This window comes from Anas platyrhynchos, chromosome 1, assembly GCF_047663525.1.
Source record: "Anas platyrhynchos isolate ZD024472 breed Pekin duck chromosome 1, IASCAAS_PekinDuck_T2T, whole genome shotgun sequence".
Lineage (NCBI taxonomy): Eukaryota > Metazoa > Chordata > Aves > Anseriformes > Anatidae > Anas > Anas platyrhynchos.
In genome coordinates this window covers 201358794-201383051 of record NC_092587.1, presented here as the reverse complement: position 1 = coordinate 201383051, position 24258 = coordinate 201358794, and the positions used below count along the sequence as shown (strand labels likewise).

The following is a 24258-nucleotide window of genomic DNA, read 5'->3' as shown; positions in this document are numbered from 1 at the left end:
GGCTACTCTTCCAGACTCTACCCCTCACTTTGTACATCACTTCTTTGTTCTGTGTGCCCATTTTCTCATTCTCTTTACACTGACTGGGCAGAAAATCACAAAGTCTTCAGAAGGTCCACAAACCATCCCGCTATTTGACCGCAGTAAGCTTAAAAACATGGTTTCTTACAGGTTCTGGTACCTGACTGCTTCCGCTGCATGGATTTTCCCCTTTTTGTGCTGTGGATTTCCTTTGCTGTGACATCTGCTGCTTCCAGGGACCTGCTGTGAACCAAAGACAGCTTTCATGTTCCCTCCCTGTGCTCCCACCCCTTTAACCTTACATCGTGCAGATGAACAAGCCACCTCCTTCAGCCCTGGCCATCCCCGTGGCCTGTCTGTCCCCAGCCGCATCCGTGGCCGTGCATTAATTGCAGCTTGAGCCTCCTGTGTACGCCCGTCCCAGCCAGCGACAAGCTGAACTTGAAGTTCTTGTTGCTGAGCGCTGCTCTCCTTGCAGCGACGATCCCTGCTGGTTATTTCACATTTCCGTGCTGTCTGTCATGCACCGTGGAAGTTGGAGATGCTTTTGGAGCTGGAAAGGTGGGGGTAAGGAATCAACCCTCCTTGTCCACCCCTTGCACAACGAGATCACAGCCAAAACATCACCCTGAAAGTCACCGCTCTTTCACCAAGGGTTGTTTTATATTTTTTTGGCCTTTTCCGAGGTGAAATCTCTTCCTTTCAGTGCCTTGCCCATGGGGTTGGGTACTGGGGCCCGAGATCCGCTGCTCTGGGCACTTGGGTTTCCAAACACGCAGCTGGTGTTTTGATGGGCGGGTGTGAGACACCTCGTGTGAGACGTAGGACGGTGAAACTAATTATACATTTGTTCCCTCCCTTAATGAGGGCTCTCTGTGGGGTAGGATAAATAACACCACGTGTGACGCTCGTCCTGGTGAGCCAGCAGGATGCGGGGCGCCGTGTCCCTCCTGCTACCTCGCTGCTTGCTTCTCCTGCCCTGCCTAGCACACAAATCACTGGTGTATTTCTTTACCCGATGAGCATTCCTCATGCAAACACTTCCAAAGAAGCTTTTGGGTAGATTTAACTTTTCCAGAATACGTCTGACGTAGGCACTTTAGTGTAGAAGGACCTACAAGGCTATTAAGCATCTGTGCTGATGAAAATATCTTCTGTTGAACACACTTGTGCATCTGTTCAACCTGCATTTTATATAAGAAGAAGCTTCTTATCTTGCTAAACTTATTTTGTGGTAACTTATTTCTCAGTCACTCTTCCCCCTGTTTGCATTTGCAAATGCATTTCCTTCCATTCAAGGCCAGACTTGCCTGTTTACTTCTCTTCTCGCCCGTTTTCTCCCAGTTGGCTGATGTTTCTTCTTCCCTAACGTGCCTGCCCTCTCTTCCCCCACCCCCAAGTTCATTCATATGCTTTTCACACAAACACTCATCAGTCCTGTGAGGGATGATCTGCTGCTGCTGTCACAGAGCCCATTTTCTCTTACACACAGCAGCAGATCCCAAAGCCTGATCCCAAAGTCTTTTTTTAAGCACATCTTTCAGCAGAAGATCCCATCCTGAAGGGATGGGATTTCTCTGGTAACTTTAGGTAGTGGATTTTCAAGTGACACCTCTTTGGGATTATCAATTAGTTTGCAAATGTTGAATTTAATCATAGAAGTTCTCCATTTCTCATTTGTTGCACCTCTTAGAGCAAAATGTGCCATCCCGCGATGCCTGCCTGTGTGTTTGATGTGTGGTGCTGCCAGGTAGCCTCGCACAGAACAGCTCGGGTTGTTCCTTCGGTGGCAGGGCCTGGAGACGAGGCTGCAGGGCTTGGTTTTAATGATCCGGTTCAGAGCACTTCTCTTGCTGAGTAATATCCTCGCATTGTCTTAACACCAAAAGTCATCACCCAGTAATAGATAACCGTGACTTCAAGATGAGGTCATGAGTGCCTGGAGTCATCCTGGTTTGACTTGTAGATAAAGGAAGGGCTAATCTCGCCATCTCAAAATGTTTTGGATGGGGAAGTCATTTCCTGCATGCTTCCTTTACTAATTACACTTGTAAATGGCAGCTCTTCCAGTCCTGACAGCACCGGTTCCGAGTTTATGGTGGCTGTGCTGTCTGCTTCGTGTGTCTGAAGAAAGCTTCCCGCCTGTCTCCTGTCCTTTGCAATGAGAGATTGATTATGGCAGGACAGAGCTTTGCCTTCAAGGGTGAATGAAACCTTTCAGGTGAAAGTCTCCAGTTCAATTTCCAGTAGACCACACACAGGCATGGGGCTTGATTTCTGATCCTTATTGAGTGATGCTCACTCGTAAGGCTATCTGAGTGCCAGTGACTGATTTTTGGGGTGATAATAATAGTTAAATGTCATTGATAACTGTGGAGAGCAAAGTTAAAGCTTCATATTCAGCACTAGCAAGTGGTGTTATGTCACCCTTGGATCTTAACAGTTGCTTCTGTGTGTGTTACTGTAACATCATGCTCTTAAATCACCTCTTCATTCATCAGTGTTTGAAACTAAGTGACTGGACTGCTATTTATTATTTCAGTGGTTTTTCAACCTTGTCTTCTCCTGGTGACAGTCCTGACACTAGCAAAGCTAGAAGGAAGGTAGGCAGGGTAACATTTTTAAATGCCCATTTGAAGAGTCACTAGGTCTTGTCTATCCAGGCAGAATAAAAATTGGATAATCCTCTTTCAGCTAGCCAAACGTGGCCTCTGCTGTGCTCCTAACCATGATTTGTTAAGAAGAACCAACCATGTTTTAACTAAGTTAACCTGTCAGCTTCTGGGATTATAGCTAGAGGTGTGTTCTTTCATTTGACACTTCCTCTGTTACACTTTTGAAGGTGTTGATTGTATTGTATCAAGACTTAAGCAATTTGAATTTCATATTGCTCACACTGTACCAATGGCTACAAGAGTTTACCAGACCATTTAGAAGCCAAAAATCGGAGGTTTCATACTTAAAATTAATTCTAGTCTTCCAGCAAAGCTTCATTAAGTAGTAGCAAGTAAGAATTCATTTGTCATTAAAGTGTTGGATATTTGAAGCTGGGAGTTGTTAGAGGTAGTGTAAATTACTTTGGTGCTTCTGTTCCAGGACTTTCTAAGGCAACTGCAAAAAAAAAAAAAAAAACAAAAAAAAAAAAACAAAGGAGGACCAGGAATCTTGGCAGTGAGGAAAGTGGAGCTTGTATTATGAGGTTCTGGTGGACCAAAGACACCGTGCTTTTCAAGAAATTATTCATTTCCCTGGAAAGTCCCACCATTTTCGTTGCAAATATTCATTTATAAAATTAGCATACTGATTTTTTAGTATGTTATTGATCTTCTGTCACAGAAGATGCAATAATAATTAAAAATGTCTGTTTTGCAGATTTAATCCAGTGCACAAATGAGATGAATGTGAACATCCCACAGCTGGCGGACAGTTTGTTTGAAAGAACGACCAACAGTAGCTGGGTAGTGGTCTTCAAATCTCTCATCACAACCCATCATCTAATGGTGTATGGAAATGAGGTAATACAGCAAATGATATTTTTCTGAGAACGGTTACAAGACTTCATTCCTATAAATTTCAGCTAAATTCTTCCACTAATCTTTGAAAGAAAATCTTTATTTCAGCCTGTTTTATGTCCAACTTTGCAGGAACATAAGATTTATTGTATTTGCTTACTTATTTTTTTTCTGATTCGAAGTTTGTAGTGCTTGTCCCGTATGCAGATTTGAATGCTGGAGGTACCTTTTCCTGTGGTGTTATTTTAGTTATTTAAAACTCAGCTCCCAACTGATTTCTACTATCATTTTCCAGCCTTTTGCAGTGAAGGGAGCTGCATGTTTGGGAGCTGGTTTTGAGTGTGAACATCACAGTAACACCAAATCCTGTTGAACAATTAAACAAATGAATAAAACCCCAATTTAAACAAAAAGCAGTAAGTTTGGTTTGCTCCACAACATGAATTCCTATGGGGCTTTATTTTCAAAGCATAGCAGCTGCTTGGATTTTCTATGTTTAAAAAACAGCAAAGCTTTTCTATACTTGTCAGGTTTTATTAGGAAGTATTTGTAAACATTGCTTGTTACTGCAAGCAGTACAATATAAGCTGTGTGAATTTTGGAGTTGAGGGATAGCTTTAGAAAATTACAAGTAGAATTCTGTAGAGAGGACCAAAACTTTTAATTTGTTTGCATTCAGCGTTCTTGTATTTCCTGTGGCTGGGTTGTGAGGTTTAAATTAAAAATAAATAAAAAATGCATGCCTGCATACATATGCGCAAAAAATACAAACATTGACATACACGCACAGGTTTCTCTTGCAGGTTAGCTGCAGAGAGAGCATTTTTGGTCTTGATCAAATACACTGGATCTATCCTTTGAAGCTAAGTAAGCCACAAGAGGGCAAACTTTTCATGTTGACACTAAGCATCATTGTTGGGCTAATTGATACTTTCCAAAATCGCCTCTATGCTTTTGCTGTGCTTGCACTTCTTGGTACAAATTTTAAACTGATACTGATACACTTTACAGTAATTAAAGATATTCACAGAACCATTGTCTGAAGTTCTTAAAATTTTAAGAATAAAGCTGCCAAACAAATTTTACTTGACAAGTGTGTTACAGAAATTATGAGCATGAGTGCTTCTCGAGATTAAACTTTTCACAGCTAGAAATATTACTTGAGCAATAAACAAGGAAATCATTGAGTGCTGATGAAAATGTCTGGAAGGTGATAAAGAATCTGTAAATCCCTCTGTAAAAGTTCAGAAGCATTTGGTCCTCCAGCTTTCACTTCATTTATGAAGTGAATTCATTTATGGCTGAGTACTGAGTGCATTACCCTCCTCTAGTCTATTATCTATTTATGCTAATGAAAATAATTTAGTACGTGTTACACTAATCAGAACTGTTTTTCTTCAGTGAAAATGTTATTACAAGTGAATGATTGTCTGGATTATATTTGTAGCCACTCTCTAGAGAGTGTTTCATAAAATTATTTTTCCTGCTAACTGAAGATGTGCTGCCAGTGATCTGAAATGTCTTTAAAAGATGAAAATCACATCATTTATTTTGTGAAACAGTTTGGAATTATGTGCAACTAACCTGAGATGTACTAAGCATGGTACTGTAATGTTTTATATGGGTTATTATGTTTAGTTAATGCTTAATTTACAAGCAAATAAACCTCTGTTACCTTATTTACATACTTAAGCTAAGTACTTATTAAAATTATGTGCTGAGTAAAGATTCCATGGCAGACTGGTAAAATTAAATTCACCGTTTTAAAATTGAAGTTAGTGAAACAACTTTGAGCATACAGAATGAGGACTTGTGTGTTTGTTTTTTAGAAGCTTCCTGTACGGTATTCTGGCTTAAAATAAACAGTCTTTCAGTCAGTCCTTCATGCAGTATCTGTGACTTTAATTTACTCACAGATTTTTACTATTTTTACTGAAATAACTTCATATGAAAATTCAGCTGAGTTTTTGTAATGATTTCCAGATTTGAAATCAATTCTAAAGCCTAAAAGCTAAATTTTATATAACCTGGATAACAAGAGTTTCTACTACTGTTACCTCAGTTCCAGCTCACTGGTAATATAGTAAAATAATTTATTTTTTTCCCTTTCATCTAGCGTTTTATCCAGTATCTGGCGTCCAGAAACACATTGTTTAATTTGAGCAATTTCCTAGACAAAAGTGGATTACAAGGTAAGATACCTCTTTCATTAAAAATTAGTAGTGTGCTGGCAGGCAGTAAGTGCAACTCAGTAATTTTGGTGGACCCTTGTCATTGAAGAAGTAATTTTTCTGTGTATTTTACCCCAGAGTGCATTTCTTAATTTAGAGTGCTGTTGTGGCATGGCAGAAGTTACATGCTGGTGGAATTTGGTGCATCTTTTCAAAATAATTCCTGTAAAAGTTTCTAATATCTTTAGTTACATAGATCTGAATTAGTATTCTTGCTATTTCTCAGAAGACTTCTCCATTTGGAGAGGTGTATTTTGATTAGTAAATTAAATTTCAAAATGCATCATACGTGCATTGGATTCAGTATGTGAGTGAGACACAAACTGCTGTGTTAAAACAAAAACAATAAAACAAAAACCCAACCTAATGTATTTCAGAATTGCTTAAAGACTATTTCATCCATTTTTGAGATGAATGAAAAAACCTTTGAATTCTTTAAATTCTGTGGGTAAATGAGTTTTTACTTGGTTCAGATTTATTAACTGGAATATTCTTCCAAACTGCTACACTACAGTTCAATGCAGTTCTGATCGTGCATGTAGCTTCACTTTTTCTTTTTCCATGAGGTGTTTTTTGCTTTCTGCATTGCTGGTTGTAATTTTTGCTAGGAGTGTACTGACCCTGCTATGTTGGGTGATTGCCTAGGGACAGCTGCCTTCTCAGGCATAGCCAAGGGTCTACCAAATTGCCTCATTTTACTGAGTCTCAATTTCCATGCTCCCAGCATAAATTATGAACAGATTTTTTTTGGCCTGCATCCTTTTGAAATATTTTGATAACTGTTAATCTGTCAACACTGTCTTAATTTTTGTAAAATTTCTATCACGTTCTAATGTTTCCTTCAATGCCTTCTTTTGTTTTCTTCAATCCACTTTTGTGGAGCTGATGCAAACATCTTCATAAGTGCATCATACAGTTTTTTTTTTATAGCAATTTCACTCCTAAATTTAGGAAATTTGCATAAAAATCCTGTTTTGCTTTTGAAAGTTATTCTCTTAGGAAGTGAAGTGTAAACTTCTACATAGTTTAGTTCTTCTACCTATTTGCAGTATTATCTGTTGGATTTACTTGCTGAATACAAGGATGTACTCAATTCTTGGTAGCACAAACTAATCTCGCAAAGCCAGGCAAAAATTTAATGAATACCAGGCAAAAATATAACGAAGCTGTCTTGTGTTAGTATCTTGAACTTTCAGAGTAAGGTTTTTGTTTATTAATTGACTGGGCAAGTAATAAGCTTCTGAAACGTCTTTTTTCAGGGTATGACATGTCAACATTTATCAGGCGGTATAGCAGGTATCTGAATGAAAAGGCAGTTTCCTATAGACAGGTGGCTTTTGACTTCACAAAAGTAAAAAGAGGGTAAGAACTGCTTTTTGGTTTGCTTGTCTTGAGGTTTTGTCTTACATACATCTGTAATTAAAGCTGAAATATGTTGGTTGTAGCTTAGTGCTGTGTGCATAAAAATATTTGTGAAATTACACAGTAATGTCTGTTTTCCTCGCTTAGATATGCCCCATAACACACACTATCAACTTTCTAGTAATATATATTGCCAGAATATTTTACTTCAATTATTGTAATTGTACTTCTTGTAAACTTTGAGTTTAATATATAGAAATGAAAAATGGTATGCATCAAAGTATATTAAGAAAAACTAATAAATTTGGGGGCAAGTTGATTGCCTTTGTAAAGGTAGTGCAGCTCATACTTTTGAGAAGATATTGTGGCAGTTGCTTTTTCTCTACCTGAATTAAAAACTTCCCTTGAAAGTGAGCTCCTTCAAGAGAAATCGGTTATTTGAGACTAGGTACCTGTTTTGCATGCAAAATAACAATGTAAAGCACCGGTAATTGGATAACCATCATGTTACTTATCAGGAGATCACCTTCATGAGAGGCCAGAGAAAGTGTACTAATCATGGCTAAAAGACTTTTCTTCTTTGTACGTTACCTCTGTAAGCAGTGTTTTTTAAAGTTCAAAAAACATAGTTTTACATGAACATCCTTTATCATCCATAAACAGGATAATTTAGTGTTGCAAAAAATCTTAATTCACTCACAAAATTTAACTTAAAATTAAGTGGGGGTTGACCATAGCATTATACCATCTGCCACTGCCTTGCAGCAGTGGAAGTGGCCTGAGAACACTGTCCAAATCCCTTAGGTATCATTGCTAATACTGTAGAGCCCATTTTGTTTTAAACTCTAATGATAAAGTAAAAGGGGAATCCCTGGATTCATTTTACTCTTTCTGCCTTCAGAGATGATTGGAGTCCCAACAGCACCAACTCTTAGCCTCACAGCAGGTGTGGGAGGGGGTCAGGTGGCTGAAGATCTGCTAGAGATGCACACTCTTTTTCATAGTCGGGATGTTTAAGGCCTAAAGAGGTGAATTATTTAGGCCTAAAGAGCATAATTATTAAGCCCCTAGCTTGTGCCTGGAGGTACTTCTGTGAGCTAGGAGAAATACCTGTTTTGGGGACAGCAATCTGTTGGTTCCACACCTCATTTTTTTCCATGGCACTGCACCCGTGCCCTTTCACACTGGGCTTGTTGCAGTTGCTGTTGGCTGTTAGGAGGGAATAAATTGCTCGAGCAGAAAGCTGACCACAGCCAGCTGCCTGTTGCCTTCCAGGTTGGAGAACAGCCACAGCCTTTTCTGTGCAGATGCACAGACTTGCACTTCCAGGAACCCTTTGGTTTGCTGTGTGCATGCAGATGGGCTGTAAGGCTGGCTGATTTGTCTTACAGGCAGCAGTTGTTTCTTGTCACTGAGGTGATTCGACCTCTTCCTTGGCTGTTGCTTTTCTTGGATATTTAGTAGTAACTTCATGCATTTTTTTCAAACAGACAGCAAAATAACACTTAGTCTATTCTGAGCAATTAAACAACCAGACATTGGTGGTTCACCATTAAAAGGAATTGTCATGTAATCTCTGGATCTTTCTGGAAAAGCTTGAAAAGCATACTACCGAGCTTGTTTTTTCATTCTTACTGCTTTCAGTTGGAAAGAAAATAATCTAGAGTGACATGAAACAATCAAGGTACTGGGAAAAGCATAGGTAAAAATATGCTTCATGAAAAAAAAAAAAAAAAAACCTTGGGAGTGTTTTTTTGGTTACCTGATGCGTCATAACTGCTATATTTCTAAGCAATATCAGTTTCATTCCCTCAGAATAAATATTCATTTTGGAGTCATGTTTTGGCCAAATAAAAATTGGAGCTTTTGTGCACTGCAGTTATTACAGCTGTATTGGCTAGACAGCATTTTTAAACATCAAAATGCCTGCTTTGTATGGCCGTATGAATTTAAATGTTTTCACTGACCTGTTTTATTTTCCACATTCTGTTTCTCGCTAACAGTTGCTTTCAAAATTCACTCAAAGGATTTTCTTTTGTTTTGTACAAACAGGGCTGATGGAGTGATGAGAACAATGAGCACAGAAAAACTCCTAAAAACTGTACCGATTATACAAAATCAAATGGATGCACTTCTTGATTTCAATGTAAGTTTAGCAGTGTGTACACATCAAACACTATTGATTGTTGTACAACCTCTACAAGCTTGTAAAATAGGTTAAGATTAAAGGTCTTGAACCTGATTACATGTTTTTATTTTTTGTTCATCTTATCCACAGAGTTTGAAAAGCAAAATGCATTTTGTTCACTGATATACCTCAAGAAACTGGAAAAAAAAAAGTGATGCTAACTGGAGAGAATGCTTCATACTAAATCAGTGCTAATTGTGCACATTGTATAATAATTTTATTCATGTAAAAGTTGATTATTTCTGTGCTCTCTTCAGTTCTGTTAATTAACGTTAACATTAGTTAACACAGATGTTTATCAAAATGATTGAATTTGTTCCCTGCTGAGAGATGTTGATTTACTGCTTACCTTCCAGTAACAGCCAATGATATGATCAGAAAGCATGCATTGGGACAGACTACTGAAGTTCAGCTCTGAGTTTCCCAATAAGGGATCAATTCAGTTAAATTAACTTTTTTCTGATCTTCCTAGGTCAATAGCAATGAACTTACAAATGGTGTAATTAACGCTGCCTTCATGCTTCTCTTCAAAGATGCCATTAGACTGTTTGCTGCGTATAACGAAGGGATTATTAACCTCTTGGGTAAATATAACTGCTTTCTGCAATGCTACATTTTGGGGAGGGAGCCCAGTATACAATTGCAAACATCTGCTCTTTTTTTTTTTTTTTTTTGAGAAATAGAAATGGTAATATTACTGGTTTTACAGCAATACTATTTTTCCCAAGTCAGATTTATTTCCACGGATTTTCTGTCTGGTTGCATTTTTCACTGCACTGTATATAGGGATCAGTACATTTTTGAAAGCAAAGCTGATTCAAGATTTTCTTTTTTCTTGTAGTGTTTTGCTTGTCTCATTAAACTGCTTTGTAAATATGAGCCAAAGTACTGATATTTTTTTTTGAAGAGTGAAGAAAACAATCACATTTTGTTTATTGTTAAATGGAGTAGGTTGCTGTCAGTTACCAGTTTACAGCCACAGTATTAGTGATTGATTGAGTGGCTTTTGAAGCTTTAATGTTGGCTGTTTAGAGTAATTGGTTAGTTATGTTTCTAAAGCATATCTTACGTTTTAAGGGAAATTATAATTCCCCACTTCAGGTCCTTTCACTCACACGCTGTAGATAAAAGGGAAACGAAGTCTAGAAATAACTAAGTTTAAAGTAGCCTGATGATATGCCTCTTCGAGTTGTATTCTATGATTGGATCAAGCTATCTGATTGCTGCTATTACTAGTGCTGGCAAAATGGAAAGTAAACTCTAGAATTAGTCAATGAAGGACTGATATATTTAGAGTCCCTGTCAAGTTGTTTTCCCTCAGTGATAAGAACTTGGATAAAGTTGCTTTGATTGATGTTTTGAATGAAGCCCAGTATAGAAACAGGCCTGAAAGCACTATTTCAAGAAGGTGGGGTAGAACCTCCCACTTTCAGCACCAGTGTTTTGCAATCTGTTGCATCTCGTTGTAGGCCATGCTATAAAAAGAGACATCAGTCTTGCAGAAAATACCACAATCTTGCCTGATAGGTGGCTTCTGGATTAGTGTAGACTTGTGACTGTCAGTTCATAAACTTTTTTTTTTAATGAGGAGGATGAATTTATATTTCTTTGGATAACCTATTCTTAGTGCTGATGATCCTCTTCAGGGTGCTTATGTTTGAGAGATCTAGTACCTGCAAAGCAAAGTGTAACTGCATCCAGGTGATCATTAGCTCGTGTTCAGTGGAGCTTTTGTCATTTGATGCGACTTAGGCGTAGCAACTTCAGCAGTTAATTTGGCAAAACAAATCTGCAGGCATTTTCTGTTTGCCTTCTTTTATTTGCTTTTACTTTTGAAATACACACAGGAACATTGCAGGATGCTTGATTTTATTTAATGCAACTATTCTTGCTGTTTATAGAAAAATACTTTGATATGAAAAAGAACCAGTGCAAAGAAGGTCTTGATATATATAAGAAGTTTCTCACTAGAATGACACGGATTTCGGAGTTCCTCAAAGTTGCAGAGGTAAACCCCAGTGACTGAGTCCTCTAGTTGAAATAAAGTGCTTATTTTCTTGTAAAGCAGATACTGCTTCCTTTCAGCCTGTCTAGTTTCATTTCCATCAACTGTCATCTTGTCAGTCTCTTTCCTTGTGATCAGTTCATTTGAGGACTGTGTTGAAAAACCTGACGACAAAATGCTTTTATATTTATATATCCTCCTTAAGCAAAAGATAAACCAGTATTTTAAAACTTCCGTTGTCACGTAACATTGTTAGCAGTCCTTGAAAAGAGCCTTGCTGTAAGCAAGGTGATCTGCTACTTTCTATGTATTCTAGTTTGAAACCCAAAATTCTGTCATGCTAAGTTTTAGATGAAATAACAGCTCAACAAATAAGAAATTGAGATAAGTAGGTGAACCTGTGATTTTTATTTTTTTTAAGATCTTTTGACTAACTCCTATGGGCATGCTCACTGAAGAAAAATCAGTTACCTTGCAAAATGTGTATTTAATGTATTTATTCTGTTGCATTTTGAAGCATTCCTGTATGTCCTAGTATTAGGAAATTTCTCAGTTGAGAATGCTGCTGTGCTTGCTTTACTTTTCTTTATTATTCATAATTTATTTTTTTTTGCAAAAAATCTAGGCAGTAATGCTTGTTTTTGTTCTGTTTGTCCTTTCAGTTGATAGAGTACTAATCTTCCTACTGTAACAGTGTACATGCTGCTGCAGAATGTTTTGTTTGTGCATTTTATAAAACAGCAATAGTTAAGTAAAGCTTCTTTAAAAAGCTTTGAAGGTGCTTTATTTTATTTTAGCACTTACATTTCTGTATCAGTAGGTTTCAACTTGGTCCATAAGTTGTGGGATAGGCAAAACTCGCCAGCCTTACAATTTTGAAACACTTGATTCTCATTCTGTTTTGTTTATAAGGTCACATCTGTTTAAAATCTCTGTAATTTGTGTGAATTTAGCAAAAGAATTTACTATAACCAACCATTATAGAGTTCAGATTGTCAATATTTACAATGTATCTGGACAGATTTATGCTTTTTACGTGATTCCATCTTAACATTGTTTGCTTTTTGAACGTCTCTGCCTGTCACAAATGCAAACAGATTCTAAAGCTCGTTTGTTTTATTACAGCAAGTTGGAATTGACAGAGGAGACATACCAGATCTTTCACAGGTAGATAAAGCTATTATGCATTTGTCAGTACATGTCTGTTTTGGGGTTGCATAATCAGAAGAATTTGGCATTATAACATTCACTTATGCTTTCTTGCATATGTTGTCACCGAGTTATTTCAAAGTTTGTGATTAAATCCAAATCCTGTCGGAGCCTGGCTTTCATATGCAGTGATCCTATTTTAAAATGTTATAGGCTGTTTATTTCACACTCTAATTGAGTTTTGAGACAATGTAATTTTCATCATGCTTGATAACACAATTTGTCTCGGAGTTCACGTAATGAAGTTCTTACATGATATTACGAGGCTACAATTTTTAGCAAGCTTGTTTTTGGCAACGTGCCCGTTGAAATAATTTGTGAAGGTTTGCAGAGCATGCACATAGAAATGACTTTAGGAACAATTTCCCTCTTAAAGTCTCCAGAAATACAGGCTGCTTCTGATTCTGTTTACTGTTTCCTAGCTGTTAATTTTTACATCTCTTGACATATTTCAGTACCTTACGGGTGAGTCATTATGACACAGAATAATGTAGTGAAGAGACTAAATCACCTGATGTTTAAAGTAATTAAATATCAAATGGATGCCAAGATGTGATATAAGTATTTTGAGTTGTTACAAGCTGCCTTAGAGCTGTACTCTCTGAAAGTCTTTTAACTACTGACTTGCTTTGTCCTTAGGTTTTTCCTATCTCTTACCTGTTGTGTCTCTTTCCAGGCACCAAGTAGCCTTCTTGATGCTTTGGAGCAGCATTTAGCTTCTCTAGAAGGAAAGAAAATCAAAGACTCCACAGCTGCAAGCAGGTGCTTATGCCCTTGTCCTTTAAAAAACATAATAATGTTTTTTAACATTTAATCAAATGTTAAGCCCATTATTTTGGGACTCCATTATGAACTAAAGTTTGTATAGGTTCTGCTGAAGTGAAGATTGTGTTGTATTAGTTATCATGGTATAGCAAGTTATCAGATGTCTTGCTCTTCAGACAGTTTCTTCCAGGTCAACAGAAATAGCATCTAAGGAGCTGAAAAACCTTGCTGTAGAATCGCATGTGTAGTAGTTAAATTTCTAACATCTCATCTTGAGCTATTGAAGAAACTTTTAAAAAAAAATTACTGTCAGTAATCCTCATTTTGTTAACAACTAAGACTTATATAAGTTACGGAGCATTTATTTACGAATGTGCTTAAGATTCGAGATGAGAGAGAATCTTTTTTTTTTTTTTGTCAGAAGCGAAAAAATGCTTCCAGAAGTCCTTAGATTAAAAATGGATGCTCAAAGTAATTGGGGATTACAGTATTCATTGGTTTTTGAATGCTTGCTAAAAGACAAAGTACAATCTAGAGAAATCCTCTAGGCGACTAACTTGATTAAATAAAATCCTTGATACTGGAGGATGGGGGAAAAGACTTGCAAAATTAAATAGCATTTAGTTTTTCGTGTTCAAATAATAAGGCACATTTTGCTTCTTGTTTATGGTGGTGACAATTTTAGGACTTCAGCACCGTCTTATTAGCTTTTGTAGCGTTACTTTAGTGTGTTTTAGAAGTTTAGTATTTAACTTGAATCTTTTTGCGCACAGTTAAGCATGGTAAATTGCAGACTTTTCATCTGGGTTTTACTAGTTGCACTGATAGTTTCTTAACTAAATCTGTTAAATTAGCAACAGTTTGAATTGCAACCTAGTTCATCAGAGATTTCTGTGTATCTACACATAATGCTGTTTTAAGTCAATAGAGAAAGAGCAAAAGCTTCAAATAAAGCTTTCTCTGACAGAGTTAGGAGGGGAAACATTTAAGGGAGCTAAACCCATGATCCAACATGTGAGAATAGATTGATTTCTATTTTTATTTTTATTTTGCAAGTTCATACAGTGTATCTTATTGAAACTTACCACGTTGTGTTGTATAGTGATATAACTAGCGTTTTAAAGAGTTCGAAGGGAGACTGAGCAGGAGGGTGGATACAGGCAAAGTGTTCTTCAGATATTTCTATCACGTGTCACCTATTAACAGCCAGCTTTTCTCCGGTCCAATTACTTCAGGGCTACCACCCTTTCCAATGCAGTTTCTTCCCTTGCAAGCACCGGCCTGTCTCTGACAAAAGTTGATGAAAGGGAAAAACAAGCTGCATTAGAGGAGGAACAGGCTCGCTTGAAAGCTTTAAAGGTAAGCATACAGATCTTTTAACTGAAAAGACTTCTGTGCTCTATTTGATAGCTTAAGATTCTTGAGGGAGCAGAATGAAAAGCCAGCGTTGTTGATACTGAATGGGTGCTGGTGGCAAAGCACTGGAAGTAGATTCTTACATATGCTGTACAACTTGTGAAGGGTTTGTTAAAGCAATTTCTGAAGGATTTGACTCTTGTAACTATCTTAAGTAACTGACACGCTACTGTGTGGAATAATTAAAAAAAACAATCTATAGATTTTGTTCTGCTTGCCTCTAAATTCATATACACAAATGTTGTTTCTGGATTTCTTATGCCAGCTCACTTTCCCAACAGGAGCAACGTCTAAAAGAACTTGCAAAGAAACCTCATACCTCTTTAACAACTGCAGCTTCTCCCGTGTCGACTGCAGCAGGAAGCATAATGACTACACCAGCCATTGATATTTTTTCTACCCCTAGCTCTTCAAACAGGTATGCTTCAATGATGTTAACTGTGAGATGACGTGCAGCCAGGGTTTCCTCTAAACTTTGGAGGAGCGTATGTTGGAGAAGGTTGTTTGGGTGTAGAGCGCGTTAGTGACTGAAATGTTTTGTGTAAAGTTGATGGGAAAATGACCTGTCACTAAAAATAACAATGTAGAAATGTTTTTCATCCTCTGTTTGCAGAATTATTTTTGATAAGAACCATCTGCTGACAGCTCTTGTATCTGTTGTCAGGCAAGCAAGACAGTTGAAACTGTAAAATGCACATGCTCTGCCCTCAGAGAACCTTACAGATTATTTTGGGAAAAGTCAAATAAAAGTTCAGAATGGGAGGTCTTAAAGATAACACAGGATTTATATGTTGCATTTCTAAATCTTCAGAAGTTGAATTGTAACAAATGTTCTGGGTAGATTTTCACAAAAAGGACAGCCTGAAACAGGGTTTGAAAAAAGAGAAGCTGGTTTTTACAGTCTTGAGTTGTCTCTGGAACATCTGTCTGCAAGGACTTGCAAAGATAGTGCAGGAGTACTCAGTGCCTGCTAATCCTGCTCTTTGACTAGCAGGAACTGCTGGTATGAGTAAGTTTGTGAGCTTTATTCTGTTAAATACTTGTCAAATCGAATAATATCAGAAGGTGCAGTGCTGCTATGAGTGTGGAAGAAGGAAATAACTCTCCTAAGGCATATTTTTGCTTTGGATTTGAACCTAAACCTGAAGAAGAATTGCTTAGTTTCATTAGAACTCATGCAAGAATCTACTTGCCCCCTTTTGCTCTTTGCAGTTCTTTAGAAGGAGTCAGCACTTCTACAGCCTTCTGTCCCACTAGAAAGCTATTGTAGGAAGTTACTTGACACCACATATGTAGCAAATAGCTGAATCATGTATAAGGAGCTTGAGAATCTGTCAGTGTTCGTAACTGAAAGGTTTCCTTGATTTTTTTTTTTTTAAATTACTTTTTCGAGGCCAAACTATTTGAAATGGCAGCATGCTTTGAAATAGGAACTTTGAGTGCCTGATTTTCCTTCTTACAAGGTCTGAAATATAGAAATATCTGGCTAGACATGCTTCATATTTCTAAATTCAGTTGCTGGCAGTATGACTGATGAGCAAAGAACAGATTTTACAACAGAAGCTGCCATGAAGTGGGTTTGTTGGATTGTAAGTTCAGTTGCTTGCTATTAGATGGAATGTTTCCATTGAATTGATGACCTGAACAAGCTTTACTTGAAAATGACTTTGACTCTCATGCTCACTTAACAGTGCTGTGCCAGCCCATGCTACTTTTTAATAGAGACAGTGGTGGCAAAATGTGATTTTGATCACTGTTGAAGTGAAATAGTAAGAATGACACAAGGAATTGGGTCAGCAGGAAGAGATGAAGGTCTAGGATGCCCCTTCTACCCTTAAACTCTGCCTGTCTCATTTCAAAAGAACCTTGAACGCCACAGTTACTCTGCTGCAGTCCATAGCCAAGTGTGCAGATGTTGGATCATCTCACATGCTGAAAAGTCCCAGGTGAACACCAGTGCTCCATTTTTTTTAGGAGGAATTTAATTTAGAAATTAACTCTTTGCTGGAGGATGCCTTTTATTGTGCCTGTTTACTCTTGAAGTCATTGCAACAGTTGTATTTTAGACTTCACTTTTCATTTCTGTAGGATGTTCTTGGATCTCAGTTTGGTTTAGATCTGAGCAGATAGATCTGATAGATTGTGGAGTTTCAGGTGTAACGTTTTGATGGTGTAACCCATTAAAGTAAGTTCCATCAGGCTGATCTCACACTGTGGGGTTTTCACGAGCTTATTTTGCTGAAGATTACTGAATTTAAGAGTTTTAGCCATGGTGTTAGACTGCAAGGAAGATGGAAAAGCTGTTTATTTTTGTCTTGGCTATGGCAAAAGTCATTTGATATAACAGAACTTGCTTACTATATTAACACTTTTCTGCAAAACTGAAAACATGAAATACAGCAGGCTTTATGATTATGGCTTTGTTGCATCGGTGTTGTAACAGCCAATTTGTAACAAAGCTTTCTTTACTGTTGGCAATGATTAGTGTTTGCCTTGTATTGAAAACCATGGTGTGCAGTTCAAACAGTTGTATTAATTTGTCGTTGTAGCACTTCAAAACTGCCAAATGATCTGCTTGATTTGCAGCCAACGTTTCATCCATCTGTACATCCAATATCTGCTGCTCCGCAAGTAGGAAGTACCTGGGGAGGTAAGAATCCTGACTCAGATTAAGGTTCTAATTGCTGTGGCAAGATTCCTGTGAAATGTTTCCCTAGTCTGTGGGCTGTTTCTTCAGGAAAAACTTGTGAAGAGAACTTGCAAAGACAAGCTAGAAATGGATTAAAGGAGCAGGGGAAAAGTCAGATCCAGGTACAGATTAAAGTAATATAGGAGCATGTGGTGATCACAAGCAGTCTTGACATAAGAGTTGTTAATAAAAATGTTCCTTTAGTTCCAGCTGAGTCAGTCTTATAACTGCTGTCTTCAAGGGTCACATAGCAAGCTACAGAAGCTTAGCTGTGAGAAGTCATTTCTGTGAAGATGCGTGCCAGATACTGAACCGTATCATGTACTGAACTCGAATATGCAAGTTTTCAAATAAGTTTTAAATGGTGTGAAGTTAAAATCAGTTTTACAAGTGATAACAGAAAAATTTAGATGAGGCAATTGTGAGACAAATGTGTCTAAAGAGCAAGACAGTCCAAAGCTAGTTTTTGAAAACAAAACAAAGCACCTCTTTGAAATGCAGCAGAAAACTTGTATTTAACTACAAAAGCAAATTAACTGTGGCTAAATCAAAGAAAGAGATCCAGCCGAAGCTTTTTTTTTTTAACTGAAGAGCTAAATTGTGGAAGGGAACCTCTTCAATTTATTTCAGAATATGCACATTGTTATTCTGCCCCATTACTATGACGGACTGACTGGGAAGTTAGATGATATTACTGATTTAGGCATGCCCTTAAACCAGGGACGCAGGGCAGGAGTGTTCCAGTACATCATGAGTGGTACTTCAAGATCAGTTAATCTTAAAGGTTATGGTCAAAGCTGTTGCCGTTCTTCTCTTTTCTGCTTTTCAATGTTACAGAATACTTCTTGTGTAGGTAACACATGCTGGTGGCTTGTGTTGTTGGTTATACTGGTGGAGGATTAAAAATCTCTTACAGAATGTTTCTTTTTAGCTTTCTATATAAATGACACTTAGTTCCATAGCTTACTATTTTATTCTGTGGCTATTTCCAGATAAGCATTTTAACAAGCATCTGATTTGTAACAAATTTCTTTTATGGTGTGGAAAAAAAAAGTAGGAGGTGCTACGTCAAAAAGCTTTATAGGCATTGGAAAATACTATTCTGAAACTTTACATCACAATTTCTATTTGAGCTATAGCTTTTCCGAAACATCTTTCCAGTTAACTAACTTATTTTCGTAACAAACAGCATATGTATTCTACTTTCCTGTTTACTTCTGTTGTGTGCTTTGTGTCTTGTATCTTTTTGTATTCATCTGTAGGGAAATAACACACAGTTTTGGGTGATGGAAGCACTAGTAATATATGTGCTAGCTTAAAAAAACCTCACAGCTTACTTGTCCTTCAGTTTGGCTGAGCAGAGCATCTTTTGAGAAAGATGCGGTGGGGAGCATATCAAGCTATGCCTACAAATTTCAATGCTTATTAGGCTTAAAGTTTAGAAATGGAGAGAAATGTTTTGGCTCATCTTGTTTGCTTTTGGTAGTACTTTCTGTTTCAGCTTGTCCTAATTATCTCAGGGGTGGGAATTAGACAAGGAAGTTACCTTCCTCATGAATGTCATTCACAATCTAGTTTTTTTTTATTATTATATTTATTATTTTTGGTATTAATAACCTGAAATTGAGCCTGGAAGTCTGTTTGTTTAATGTTGTGCCTTACTCCTGGTAAGGTCTTCAGTAATAGTCATGGATAATCTGCTTACTAATGGCACATTTCTAAATACTTAGAAGATTAAATTACAGATGTTCTGCTGAAGTTTTAGGTCAAAGCTCTGAAATCACCAGGGTTTTTTTGTTAGCTTTCATTAAAAGAAAATGAATCTATGTGGCTTTACAGACATGAACACTCACTTCACATAGGTGAGGTAGATAAGAAGTGCTTTCCACGTTTTACAGATGGGGAAATCTGAGCAATTAACTGACTTGCCTGAAGTCATACGGCCAGTCAGTGGCAGAGCCAAGAATGGGACCTGAGCTATTTCCAGTCCTGTGCTCTAACCACTGCACAGCATCCCTCCCTTAGGTAATTTTCTGACATGATGATGTTTGTATTTGGTGTATGTGGTGACTTTGAGAAGAGTATGGAACCAGATGCAGATGGACAAGAGTCAGGTAAAGATTGTGACTTCCATGCAGCAACTCTTAGATTTGTAATAAAAAGATAAACTGTTACAGAGGCATTATATTTGGGTTGCTGCCTTTCATTGTCGTCCTGAAAAAATGTTAAAGCTAATAACAAGGTTAAAAACTCCCAAAGAATAGGTTCTGAATCGCATGTTTTCAGTTTTATTTTTTTCAAATTGTGAGAGATACCCCTGGAAAACCTTTGTCATTCTTAATGTCAGGTAAGATACTTCTTGACAGATAACTTAAAGACAGAAGTTGGCCAAATTTAGATTACTTTTTTTTTTTTTTTTTAAATGTTCTTGAATCACTAATGCCTTCAGATAGCCTGAAGGCGCAGAGCGGTTCCCTTGACACAAGCAGATGCCATGTGTATTCAAGGATGAAATTAGGCTCTAGAAATGTTTAGGTGTTGCTGTCAGGAGAGACAGCAATTTTTTTTTTTAATTTGAATATGCTGGGATGTGAATTACCCCAACCTAATTAATTTTCAATTACCTTTGTCACCTGTGTCACAGCATTGGCAGGTTTTGAGACTTGAACACGCCAGCTAGAGCTAGAATGAGACAGACCAGCAGAGAGTCTAAAACCAGGTTACATTTCTGACAAAATCCTGATAATATAAAATTGCATTGCGTGGTCTTCCTAGCCAAAACACGAGTTTTTATGCAGTCTTGGCACTTGGGAACAGAAGGTGGTATTTAACAGTTTCCCTATTTAGTATATGTTTAATTTCAGTGGATAGCAGATACAAACAAATATTGTAAACCAATATTTTAAAAAAAAAAGCTAAAAAGAGTAAAGGAAGTTTTTATCAAAGATGTTTATTGGGATTGTCCAGAGACCACTCCAGCAGTATTTGTTCTGGTATACTTGCCAGTTACCAATTTGTACCTAAATTTAAGAAGCACAACAAATGTATCAGTGTGGAAATAATCAGTTTGCTCTATCTAATGGGAATTTTTCCAGTTGCAAGGAGAAACAATAGAATCAGAACAATGTGAAGCAGCAACAGAACAAGCAAGCAGGCATTGATTACAGAATAATCTCATCTGTTTTATTGTCAGATCTGTTTGTTCTGCACATTCCGAAATAGCATTCATAACAGACAGCAGTTATAAGTATCTGCAAGCAAGGCTGCAGTTTCAGGTGACTGGCACATCCACAAGTACTTTAGGTGGTAATATGGTTGTCTAAAACAGGTGTAAGACATTTGAAGGCTTTGTATTGTTGGTGTATATAACAAATACAATATTAGCTTATGGTGCTTATCCTTTACTCACTGTTGGGCACTGTGTTTTTGATAACAATGATTTATAAAAAGGCCTTTGAAGGTGCTTGTTCTTGTGATGTAGCCAGGCACTCCAGGAGAGAAGTCAAGTCTTACTAAGTTGTCAAGCTTACAGAAAATGAAAGTGTGTATTAAGCCTGCAAAAAATAATTCAATGATTCAAAGACTTCATTTTCTTTAGCACCTACATGACTGAAAGCTACATGATACCAGGCTATTTAGGATTTATTGTTAAGAATCGTGAAGGTCAGATTTGGGCAGAGAAAATAACTTAGCTTAAAGCTGCTGCCCACATCACTGTAGCATTTGCAAGAGTTGTGGGTAAGCTGTAGTCTAACTAGGTTTAAAAGAAAAATGTGCCAAAACAGTGAATCACTCAAGAAATCTCTTACAACTATTACTCCAACATTTCTGTATGTGATTTTGTCTAGAAGAGCAAGCTGCAGTTCTAGGTAATGTGATAAAACAGTCATACACAGGGCTAGATGCAGTTCTTGCTGATCTCACCAGGGAGTTCTTGAGTTTTCCACCAAGGATTCGTGTACTTTGAAGCCAGACAGCTAAGCCTCACTTCTTTTTGCCAGTAAGTTATTTCATTCTAGCTGTGTTCCCTTTTCTTTTTATATGCTGGATCCTGGAATGCTGTATGCATCCTGAAGAAACCTCAAAACCCTTCTGTGTCTAGGAAGTCACTCACACGGATCTATATTTCCCTTATTCCCACTGCTGTCTGTTGGTTTTTAGTAAGGAGCTGTCTCTTTGACACTGCTCCTGGCTGTTGTCCCTTGAAGCAGAGCAGGTTTTTGGTTGCTCGCAGCTAATGGCTGTTGGCAGTAAGGAATAGGCTTCTGCCCCGTGTGCCTACCTCAGTGCAGGTAAAGCTCTCGAGAATTACATGATGCCCAGTAACAAGAAATCCATAAACAAAGTTTAAAGATCAGGAGATGCAAAAGTGCAGGTTAACAGCTCCAGTGTTGGGGTCTGGGAGACGTTCTTTATTTATTTTGTTGAATCCAGCCGTAGAATTGACTCCTTTCTTCCCATCTGGGCTCTGTTGTGGTAGGAGGCAGTCACTGCTCTGGAGAATTTTTTGGAAGCATCAGGAGGGCATGTCTGAGGCAGGCAAAAGCTGGTTGTGTTTAAAGAGAAGTAACGTACTAATTCTCCATATAAAACTATGGAAGAAGCACACGGTATAAGACCAAGATGGTATTCATTCATTTTAAAATTACATGAGTGGCTAATACCTGTAGTCTTTCTCTCAAGCAGGGAGTAGATAGCTCTGGACAACTTGAAAATTAGGTAATACTAGTTAGGTCATCCCAAATTTAGAGATGTCCAGGAGAAGACTATACTTCCTGGACTACTCTGAATTCTTACTCTCCTATCCCTAGGAAGTAACATATAACTAAATCCATCTCCCTTTTCTTCTTTCTCTTGCTCTCTGGAATTGGACAGATCCTTTTTCTGCTACTGTTGATAATGTTGATGATGCCATTCCAAACCTAAATCCTTTCCTTACAAAAACTAACGATGCTGCTCATCTGTCTGTGTCTTCTGATGTTTCTACTTTCACCAGTAGGACACCCACACATGAAATGTTTGTTGGTAAAGTACCGTTTTAAACTAATTACCTGTTTCCTAAAATTTTAATAGTATTCTGGTTTCTAAAGTATATTTGTGGGGCTTTAGAGGAACTGGAAGCTGGTCATTTGGGGCTTTTGTGCTATGTTAGAACTTGATTTTATAGCCATGCCATGAAAATAGCGTTAGTATCCTTGCTTAACTGCCTAAGTGGTTTTCTTTTTGATGTAAAGAAACTTACTTACAGTTAAAGCAGTTGCATTTCAGTACCTTTCAACCCAGTTTTTTGTGCTTGGGAATTTTAAGGTAAAATTATATGTCTAAGAATTGAAAGGAAATGCTACTTTCTGTTCCTCATGTTGAAATATTCTTTATAAATATCCCTGAAAAAAAAAGTAAGCTCCTGTGTTTTTTCCCCAGTTGTGTTGGCATTAACAAAACTGATAAAGCCGTGGGCATTTCGGTACATACTGTGCTCAAACTCTACCTACCAGGCAATTGACTAAGAGCTCACCTTTTAAAAGCTATGAATAACTTAGTTCAGAGGTGATTCAATGTGCTGTCATACTAGAAATCCCTCTGCCATTTCTGTTGGTGCAGGTACTTACTAATTGATTACGTTTCGAATTTTAGCTTTCTTAGTAAAAATCAGTTAATTATATGTTAGTTCTGTTCCTAAGCAAAGTTTGGTTTAAAGACAGCCTTACCGAACCAACAGGGCTTTCTTTTTGCAGGTTGAACCCCACTAGAATAGATCTCAGAAGAATCCCGACTGCCTTATAAGAGAGATTTGGTAGCTCTGACATTTGTTAACAGGGATAAAACAAAGGATCGCTTCAGAGATAGGCATACCACCTATATTTTGACTAGTTTTCTGTCTTGTCTTTTCTTGATGGGGGGAGAGAAAGAGAAGCAAGTCTCCAGAGCAGAACTTGTGCTGTGAAACTCCTGTCCAGAATTCCCAGGGCAGATTAGCTGGCTAAGGCAGGAGCTTACAAATACTTCAAGCTGTTACTCCTGCATAATAACCTGGTCTTTCTCTAATCTCTCTTTCCCATGCTTCCAAGACAATGTGTATGGCTGCAGGCGGATGGAGAATGACTGTTTGAAATACACCTTTTTCACTAGGGATGTTATTCCACCACATCCTGTGCATTTGTTCTGCAGCAATACAAAAAGCTGTGTCAGTGCAGGGCTGTCAGCGAGCAGCTGGGTGGGCCTTGGGGATGGTTTGGTGTCACATTCATCACACTCCAGCCCTGAAGTCACCGGAGATGGATGGCCTTGTGACCCTGCTTTCCCTTCCTGCATCTCATTCTGTAAAGTCATGTCTCGATCCAAAGTGTGACTTCCTGGCAGATTGCTCAGTGAAATGTAGATGCAGCTTTAGTGGTAGCACAGGCAAGGTGCTACATTAATGTGAACGTGGATTTAAAATAATTCTTTCTGATTCTTTAGATCATTACAATCCATTTACTGAACTAAATCCCTTTGTGGCAACCAAATATGAATCCACTGTTGGGCTGTATCATTATACGTCAGGTATATTAAAAAAATGCCTTGAAGCTTTTACACTTGTTTTTTTTCCCAAGGGTGTAAAACATGGCATTTGCTTGAAAAGAAAAGAAAAATGTGTTTATCCTAACATAGCTGTGGTGTTGAAACAGTTCTTCCCTTTAGTATTATAGACAATGAAAACTTGTTTCTTGTATGTCTTGTGTGTATTAATTTCATTGTGTTATTTCTATGTTATTAGATTATATGTGGGTTTATAGGCTAACCTGAAATTAAACTTCTGAATAGCAAATTGAGTATATCTTGGTTCTCTTTCTGTAACTCTCCTTCTTCTCCTTTCCTGG

The 24258-nt window shown here is 37.7% G+C and overlaps 1 protein-coding gene across 3 annotated transcripts in view; it reads left to right on the top strand.

The window, feature by feature from the left end:
* The window catches only part of PICALM (phosphatidylinositol binding clathrin assembly protein), a 64728-nt gene that overhangs the window by 24643 nt on the left and 15827 nt on the right, over positions 1 to 24258 (top strand). For all 3 annotated transcript variants that reach the window (XM_072032845.1, XM_027466931.3, XM_072032846.1), the window contains exons 2-12: positions 3394 to 3536; positions 5650 to 5725; positions 7024 to 7126; positions 9179 to 9272; positions 9787 to 9898; positions 11216 to 11322; positions 12445 to 12486; positions 13205 to 13290; positions 14529 to 14652; positions 14991 to 15127; positions 17259 to 17359. In XM_072032845.1, the coding sequence (XP_071888946.1) occupies positions 3394 to 3536; positions 5650 to 5725; positions 7024 to 7126; positions 9179 to 9272; positions 9787 to 9898; positions 11216 to 11322; positions 12445 to 12486; positions 13205 to 13290; positions 14529 to 14652; positions 14991 to 15127; positions 17259 to 17359 (1125 nt within the window). The remainder of the gene's footprint in view (positions 1 to 3393; positions 3537 to 5649; positions 5726 to 7023; positions 7127 to 9178; positions 9273 to 9786; positions 9899 to 11215; positions 11323 to 12444; positions 12487 to 13204; positions 13291 to 14528; positions 14653 to 14990; positions 15128 to 17258; positions 17360 to 24258) is intronic.